We start from the raw sequence: 8,721 nt of genomic DNA, 5'->3' as shown, positions 1-8,721 counted from the left end.
CCCCCTTTGGGAAGCATTTCCAGCTGGCAGCAGGTCGAGAGGCAGCCTGTATGGAAGGGAATCTCAGGCTGTTTCTTTGCTAAAATGGGGGGCGGGGAGATGGTTGTTTTTGTTTTGTTGCCCCTGATCCCTTTCCTGCCAAAGAATGGCCACTTAGCAATTAATGGCCCATCAGCCTTGGTTTGGCTGCTGGCCAGGCTTCTCTGGAAAACCTACTTTTAGTCATTATCTCCACTCACATTTATAACTTCACATTCTGGTCCGTGTTGTTCCTGATCAGCAAATCATGTGTTTTCCGGTGATCCCTCACAAGTTCAAATATCATTCCACTAGCGTGTAGGGTGTGGACGCAGGGGTACAGTCTGTCACACGTGGTCTCAAAGCAGTACAGCCAAACGGACGGAGCCGATAGCAGGGATCGGAACCATTCCAAAAGATGCTACTGCTTAAGTCTGAAGTGACACCTGAGGCTTATAGGAAAAGGTTTGGGGGTGTGCAAAAGATCGAGGGTGTGATGTCTGTGGAAGCCACCAACCTGCTGTGAGAGCGATGGGGCAAGGGTGTAGGTGTCATGACACTGGAGGATTTCGGGAACAATTCTGTAAGATGCGTCCCCACAAGCTTAAAACGTGGTTAGTGGACAGAAAGCCTACGGCCAGTTGGCCGATGTGTTTGGGCATGAAGAGACCCAAAGGGGACTGGCTTAAGCATGGGTCCTGGGAAAGGGAACTAATGGAGGTGCCCCAGATCTGGGATACAGATGAGCCCAAAATGGAGAGAGAAGACAACCCCAGTTGAGCCCTGCAAAGATGTGAGATGTAATATCTGTAGACAAATAGGGTGGCCGCTGCTAGTCATGGAGACAGCTTGTCAGGGTGTGGCCATGGACCAGGTGGCTTCTTTTAACCAAGAGAGCCTGAATCCCAGCCCACTGGGGAGGGGCCAGGAGAGGACTTTGTGCTTGGGGTGAGGGCAACAGGTTGACCCCTCCAGGGGAAATGGGTTCCAGACAGATGCGCAGCCCTGGTGTTGAAACACAACTCCAGTGTGGGGGCAGCCCCCTGCATCCTTACCTCACCGCCCCTGAGACGCCGGTACTCCAGAGATGGGGCTGGGTTAAGACCAGCCTTGCTGGGGGACAAACCTATACTGGTTCCCCCATCAAACGCTCATGAGATCATTTCCTAGACTGAGGTAGGGGTTAGGACACCCCAGGCCGCAACCAGGATGGCTGACCCATGGCAGAATGTGGGATCCCTCCCCTCATCTCTCCCTGGAAGATGACCGGGAAGAGGTAGTGGCAGGACCCTGTTCAAACCCAAAGGCTCTGGGGTGACCAAAGGGCGTGGGGGGACACATGGAAACTTCCCATGTGCATCCTGCTAGTGTCAGCGAACAGACAGACAGAAGGAAGGACGTGAAACTGCTTTGTCCTGTGCTGTAAATGCTACGCATGGTTAGAAAGCATGCTGTATGAATCTTGCAAGTCCCAGATAGAAGTGCTACCATGGTGATAGGCACAATGCTGGGGCATCTCTGAATAACCACTGTGGGCTCGAATCTCCCAGGTCAGTCGTTAAAGCGGCCCGGCTCAGTTCAGCCCCCCCAGAGGGAAGATATGTGACCCAGTGGGAATCTTCTGCAATATTTTTATGAATCTTGTGTGCCTCAGTTTCCCTCTGTACTCTGCATTGCTACCCAGTTTGTGTGTGTGGAGGGGAGAGTTAAATCTGCTCTTGGGAGGTAGAGCAAGATAGGATGGGTGTGTGTGTGTGTGTATGGCCTTGCTATCTGGGCGACAGGGCCTGCCGCATGGCCTGCCTGGGAGCAAGAGTGGGACCCCTTGGGGCCCTGGCTCATTGGCCAGAGTCCTCCCAAGGCAGGGGTTCCCAACCTTTTCTCTGCCGCCACGGAACACCTTGATATCACCACATGACTCCTGTAACCTCAACTTCATATGAGCGTTGCGTGACGTTGCATCTATCATAGGCCACTCTTAATTTTGTCTCATGAATATTCAAGAGCCTGTCCAGCTGGAGGCTAATAGGGTTAAAATCAAAACCGCCATGGCGGCTGGGGTTAGATCGCCACCTGTCTTTTGTGCCAGAACTGACATTCTCAACAGTGGAAACTACCATTAAAGCTAAATATGAGAACTCCCGAATACTGTGTGCTCAGTGCAGACAGTGACACGCGCTTGAGACTAATATTTTTGGGATGACAAGCCATTAATAATTAATCGTTTCTGCCCATCCCCAAAATAGTCTTCCCAGGTGTGTGTCACTTTCTCCCCCACTTTTCAACGCCATATAATTAATTATAATGCCATGCCGGCTTGTTCCAGCTTTTCCCAAAGTCAAAACTCAGTATAAAACTTAGACACTTCAAGCCTGTCTTTTGTAGGTGCATCATCATCAACGACTCATTGCAGCCCATTGCATTCAGCAGGGCATGGCGTCTTTGTTTACTTTTTATCCCTCTTAATCTCGCAGTGGGGAATGGTATGTGAAGCGTTTGTAATATTTGAAAGAGGCCTTGTCTGGGAGAGCAAACGTACAGGCTGCAAGCTGGCTGTGGTGCTCTTTAAAATACAAGGGAAGATCCGGGGGGTTTTTTGTTCTTGTGTGGCGTTTTTCAAAAACTTCCACAGCGCCCCCCATTGGAGCCTGATGGCCCAGCAGTGCACCACCGTATGTCGGTCAGGAAGCGCCACTCCAAGGGCCCGTTTACAAGCTCGGGGCTAGCGCAGACCCTGTGCCTCCGTGACAGATGGCAAATGGAAACAGTCCCGCTGTTAGCGCTTTGTCACCGCGGGGCATTTTAGCAGAGCCTTCCGGTGAACAGGGGGTTGGGGGGTTGAGTAGTGGGGTGCGGGGGGGGGGGGGGTTGGGTGGTTTTACCCTCCTCCATTCTAGCCACTGGCGGGCAGGGCAGGGAAAGGGAGGGCGGATGGTGGGCTGGGCTAGAGGGGGAGACCAGCACAGGACAGCAGTAAAGGAGAGGTGGGGGGCAGTCTGATGCGGGGGGAGTGACTATCTCCCTGGGGTTGAGCAATCTGGGCTCCCAGCTGGTGAGCAGGGCTTGGCCTACTCAGAGCCTTTGCAGCCTCCCCCCATTCCCCCGGTAGTGGCCAACTGGGCATGCAAACCCTGTTTGGCAGGGCACGGCCAGGGAGAGGGGCCAGCCGAGGGGCAGACACACCCAGGGACCAGGGGAATCTCCATGGACAGACCCATAAGGAAGGCGCAAGGGAACTTCCTGCTGGAGAGGAAAGGGGTCACCAGCTGTCAGAAGTGGGGGATCCACACAGAGCCACTCGGGTCCTCCTGGAGACTGGAACAGCGATAGAGGTTGCAGGGGTGGGCCTGGGGCCTCGTTAGCGGGAGGATAACATCATCACGAACTCTGAGAGAGACAAGGGGGGAGCTGGAGTGAGCGAGCGCCAGTGCCAGCGCCTCCCCCTGGACATCCGGCACAGCACAGCCCGACTGCACCATCCCATGCCACGTCCCCCCACTCCCCCGCAGCCCCACTCCTCCAGAGTGTGACCCCCACATTGCCCTGTGCCCCCACCACGCCTTCCCACCAGAGCTGGGAGCAACCAGAGGGCAGGAATCAGCCCCCGGAGGCAGGATGCTGGGGGGAGCTTATCGCCCTCCAAACCCCAGCCATCACTGCCACTCCTCTCATGTGCACCCCCCAGTCCTAGCTCTGGCTCCTTCCCTGCATCCCTCCAAGCCTCACCCCACAGCAGGCAACGCTGACCCCAGGCACCACCTACCCCAACCCTGTGAAAAATCAGCCCTGCTGGGGCTCCAGAGAGGCACTGAGGCTCATCCCTTCCCAGTCCCTGGGGGCTGTTTAGGCCTGGGGCCTAGACCCTATAGCTCTGGGTTAAGGGCCCAGCACACAGCTCAACGCAAGGAGGAGAGCAGAGACAGGATGCAGGGGGGCGGGTCACGGGAAGGCACTGACAGGGAGAGAAGGGGAGGTCTCTCTGCAGGGATGAGTCTTTGCTGTGGGAGCACAGGAGATATCCCCAGGGGTCAGTTTGGAGGGAGGGGAGTCCCAGGGGCCAGTGGGAGGATGCAAGTTCTCCAGGGCCCGTGCAATTAGTGGGGAGTTCCTGGGGCGGTTCGGGGAGGGGAGGCCCTGGGGGTCAATGGCTTCCCCAGGGGATCGGGGGGAGGGGGAGGCTGCAGAGGCTCTCTCACCGTCAAAGTCGACGTGGCCATCCCCGTTGAGGTCGACATCCTGAAGGATCTCCTCCACCTCCTGCACCGGGAGCTGCTCCCCCAGCAGGGCCAGGATGGCGTCTTTCAGCTCTGTGCTGCTGATTTCCCCGTCCCCATCCATGTCAAACTGTGGGGGGGAGGCAGAGAATAGGGTGAACAGGGGATGGTCCAGCTGGAGGGGTGCCCTCCACGTCCCTGCCCTTGCTCCCCCTCTCCCCTTAGCCCATAGTCCCCCATTCTCCCTAAACGCCCCCCCCGCCGCATACCTCGCGGAAGGCGATCTTGAGCTCATGCACCCCCACCATGTGGGCCGTCTCCTCCCGCAGCTTCGGGCCCATCATCTCCACGAAGTCCTCAAAGTCCACGCGCCCACCCACTGCAGGAGAGACACGGAGATCAGCGCCCGGCATGGGGAAGGGTCCACGGGGGAGCAGTGTGAAGGGAGGGGGGCTTCTGTAGGGCAGGAGCAGTGGGAGGGGGTCTCATGGGTGGGACGCCATGGGGGGAGGGACCCATGGGGATACAGGCATTCCCCGCCCCCTGACTCACTCCTCATCTTGATGTGCTGGGAGATCTCGATGAGCTCCATCTCGGTGGGCATGTAGCCCATGGTCCGCATGCAGGCACCCAGGTCCTTGTAGCTGATGAAGCCATCCTGGTCCGTGTCGAACTCCTTGAAGGCGTCCAGCAGCTCTGCCAAGGGAAAGAGCCACAGCGCTGGGGCTGGCCAGGCACAGCACACATACCCTGGGTTTCCCGGCGGGAACCCGGCCCCGGCGCGGCGAGAATGGGTCAGAACAAACCCAAAGGGGCCAGCGGTGCGCGGGGGTGATCCTTTCCAGGACCCCTGGGGAATGCAGGGGGAAGGGTTCCATGACGAGCCGTGGTACCAGGCGGGTGCCCCCTACTGGTCGTTCTAATCGTAATGGGGTCAATGCTGGGGCTGGGGGATACCCAGAATCCTCTGCTGCGGGCCGGGCTTTGCAGAGCGAAGTTCTAGTTCAGGTGGGGGGAGGGAGGTCACAGCTGGGGGAGAATCTAAAAAATGCAGCCCCACCCACCCCCAAGGGCGGCAGGCACTGTGCCCCTTCTTGTGGCTTTGGTGCCCAACCCCTAGGGGGCTGGGCATGGCCATGAGACGGGCACTATCCATTGCCCCATCTCTGAGGAGGCAAATGGACGTGGCTGAGCCCCTCAGCTGGGCCACAGTAGCCTCCTGCCAGGGGCAGCCCTCCCCACTCTTGCTTGAGGGTCCCACTACAGCCGGGGCTCCTGCAACTCACCATCCAGCTCTACCGTGGACAGATCCCTCTCCTAGGGGCAGAAAGAAAAGCAGGCAGTTAGACCCCTGGGGTGTGCGGGGGACCCCCTTAGATGTACAGCCCTGGTAGGGAGGGGTGCCAGGGAAACCCTCCCCACAAAACCCACCCCAAGGAGCAATGCCAGTGGGGCAAATGGGATCAAGAGCAAGGGAAGGGCTAACGGGGTCAACCTGGCCCCAATCCAGGGCAATCAGGGGTTGAATTCTCCCCGGGGGCAGGTTGGGGAGAGGCTGAGAAGGGCAGAGGGTAGAACAGCTCCCTTTCCCCCCACAAAGCAAGCGGAGGTAGAGGAGAGAGGCTTCATGCCCAGGGTGTATCCATGGTCCGCAGGGATGCTGGGATCCCCCCACCCCTCCCCTCGCCTCCCGCTGCCCTTCATAACTCCGTCCATGCCCCCTTCCTCACTAGGGCACCAGATGTGAACAGCAGGGTCAGCGGGGGCAGAGCCGCACGCCCCCAGCACAGGACCAGCCCCCCCATGCCAGCCAGCCTTCAGCTGACTGGCCCCCCAACGCCTGAGCCAGCCAGCGCCCCCCGCCCCGGGGCTGGATCGGAGCCAGCACCCCCTAGCGGGGAAAGGTCCCATGTCCCATTCCCTGCCCCCGAGCCAGCCAGCACCCCTGCCTGGGGCTGGATCAGAGCCGGCACCCCCTAGAGGATTTTGGGCTGAGCAGTGCGATCTCCTTGGAGGAGTGTGTGAGGGAGTTATCTCTCTGAGTGCACACCTCACTGTGGGGCTGGGGTGCTGCAGGGGGGCACAGCAGGGGGGGAGACAGGAGGGGTGCTGTCACGGTGTCACCTTCGTTAAGAAGCCAGAGGAGCGGGTGAGAAATCCCAGCCAAAATTAACCTGCCGAAGCTGGGATTAAGGGGATTGTAGGCAAAGCGGTGATCTCCGGCCACAGCCCGCACAGCCACGCTCAGCGGCCAGCTCCCACTGCCCCCCACCGCACTCCAGCCCGCTCTCGGCTCCCTTTAAACCCATGCCTCACTCCCCCACTTCATCTCTTCACCCCACACACAGCCTCCCTGCTCCATCTCCTGAGGGTCCTCTCCCCCCCCCTCCAGTCCCGGAGGGCCCCTCTCCTCCACGGCAGGGCCCGCTCCCCCTCCAGGAGGGGCTGCCCTGCCCCCCGTCCCTGGCTGGCCTTGGCTGCCCCGTGCCCAGGGATAATGGGATTGGCCGGCTCCCGGCAGGGGGCAGAGAAAGGGCTATTTATGCTGGCTAATTGGGGCAGCAGGGTGCTGGCGGCAGGGCAGTTGTTAAGCCCCATGGGCACCGTGCCACGCTGCGGAGCAATGAGCTGCCCTGTGGGGAGGCAAAGAAGGAGCCGGGGAGCCTGGGCTCCATCCCTCCAGGCCCTTGGCCCCAGGGAATGAGAGGCACAAGTGGGGCTGCCCCAGTTCCCGTCTGGGCATGGGGAACCCCAGCCCTCCAGTGCCCCATGCATCACCCCTTTGGCCCCCTCCCAGCCAGCCCAGTCCTGCCCCTCTCTTGAGGTGCCTGGGGACAGGATGCCTGCCCCCCACCCCTCAAGCACCTCTCTGGGCACAGGAGAGTGTACCCACTTCATAGCCTCCCTGCCCTGCTGCCCCCATTCTACCCCAGAGCACCCCCATGACCATTCCCACCCAGCCATGGCTCCCCCCCACTTCAACCACACCCTCCAACCAGCCATGGCCCCCATCTCCCACTGCCTCCCTGCTGCAGCTGCCCCTCCTCTCCCAGCCCAGCCCTACACAGCACCCCCCACCTCAGATACACACACCCCCTTCCCTCACACCACGGCCTGGCCCTCTCCACTCCTGCACTCCCCGGGCACCTTTTTTGCCTCCCCTCTTCATGCCCATGACCCACCTTCCTTCCCTAGTGTCCAACCCCTGGGAAACCATCCCCCTCCTCTTGTCCCCCAACACACCCATACCCCACTCTAGCACTGCCCCCACCCCCCATGCCTCTGTGCCTTGCCCCATCCCTCCCCTCATGCCCTCATCCCACTTTGCCCCCATGCACTGCTCCCGCGCCCACGTACCCATCCCTGTGCTCACCCAGCATCCACGTGCCCCACCCCACTGCCCCAGGCTGTGTCCCACACCCAGAACTCCATGCCCCATGCCCTGCCCCCCACCCACTACTTCATGTTCCACCCCAATGCCCCATTGCCCTGCCCCACACCAGCACTCCCTTGCCCCACCCGAGCACCTGTATGCCCTGCCCCCACACCAGCGTTGCCACACCCTGCCTCCCGGGTACCCCAGTCTGCTCTGCCCCACCCCCCACCCCGGCCCTGGCCCGCGCACCCTGCCGAAGACGGTGTTGAGGAAGGGCGAGTAGGCCTCGGTGGCGTCGCCATGGGCGCCGGCGTGGTGCTTCTTGCCGTGCTTGCGCCCATGGCCGGAGTGCGAGCTGTGGTGCGATTCGGAGCCGGGGCTTTTGCTGGCCTTGGGCTCCTCCTCGTCCTTCAGGGGCGCCTGCCCCCCTTTGCCCTGCTCCTGCCCTTCTTTGCGCGTCTCCGTCACGCCAGGCTGCCTGTGGGGCATGGGGCCAGGCACCGGGGCACGGCAGCCAGCTCCGGGATGGGCAACTCCAGGACGGGCACAGAGCGAGGGGGCGGGACGGTGGGGGCCTTAAGAAGGAGTCCGAGAAATCCTCTTATTTCCCCACCCCCGCCCCCAGGAGCGCCGGGGCTGGGGGGCAAAGCCAATTAGCTGGGATTACGGGCAGGAAATGGGCAGCTCAGCTGCTCCAGCAGCGGCCCCACCTGTAAGGATTGCTGCCCAACACGAGTGCCCCCCGCTTCCCTGCCCTCCCTCTCCTCTCACTACTGCCCCCCATCCTCAGCTCCCCCTCCCCTTGCTCCCCCTCCTCTCCATCGCCTAACTCACCCTCCCCCCAGGTCCCTGTCCCCTCCCCACTGCACCCCATGGCTCTCCCTTCCCCCTGCTCCTCCTTCCTCACCCTTGCACCCCTCACAGCCCCCCACTGCTCCCCCTTCTTCTCCCCACTGCCCCCCAGCCCTCTGTCCCCTCCGCACTGCCCTCCTCCATGGCTCCCCTCCCCATAGCTTGTCCTATTGTGCCCATCCCCACCACTTCTGCTGCCCCTTCTCCTCCCTCACACCCCTTCCTGGCTTTCACAGCCTGGCCTAGAAGCTCAGCCCCAAG

At 60.8% G+C, this 8,721-nt stretch overlaps 1 protein-coding gene across 1 annotated transcript; it reads right to left on the bottom strand.

The window, feature by feature from the left end:
- Nucleotides 1-3,376: 3,376 nt before the first annotated feature.
- Nucleotides 3,377-8,097, bottom strand: CABP4 (calcium binding protein 4). The gene is made up of 6 exons (XM_067532014.1): nt 7,858-8,097; nt 5,519-5,549; nt 4,785-4,928; nt 4,502-4,611; nt 4,215-4,362; nt 3,377-3,405 (listed from the first exon to the last, which is right to left on the bottom strand). Exons 1-6 carry the CDS (start codon nt 8,095-8,097, stop codon nt 3,377-3,379), a joined length of 702 nt encoding a protein of 233 aa, XP_067388115.1.
- Nucleotides 8,098-8,721: the final 624 nt, after the last annotated feature.

This window comes from Emydura macquarii, unplaced genomic scaffold (assembly GCF_026122565.2).
Source record: "Emydura macquarii macquarii isolate MOO-44397 ecotype Brisbane River unplaced genomic scaffold, CSIRO-AGI_Emac_v2 contig_3235, whole genome shotgun sequence".
In the NCBI taxonomy this organism is placed as follows: Eukaryota; Metazoa; Chordata; order Testudines; family Chelidae; genus Emydura; species Emydura macquarii.
This window is presented reverse-complemented; position numbering and strand designations above follow the sequence as displayed.

Coding starts and splice junctions, on each gene's coding strand:
- CABP4 (XM_067532014.1), bottom strand. CDS start 8,097: ATGCCCCACAGGCAGCCTGGCGTGACGGAGACGCGCAAAGAAGGGCAG. Junction 4,929..5,518: donor GTCCACGGTAGAGCTGGATG/GTGAGTTGCAGG, acceptor TTCCCTTGGCAG/AGCTGCTGGACGCCTTCAAG. Junction 4,612..4,784: donor CCAGCACATCAAGATGAGGA/GTGAGTCAGGGG, acceptor TCTCTCCTGCAG/TGGGTGGGCGCGTGGACTTT.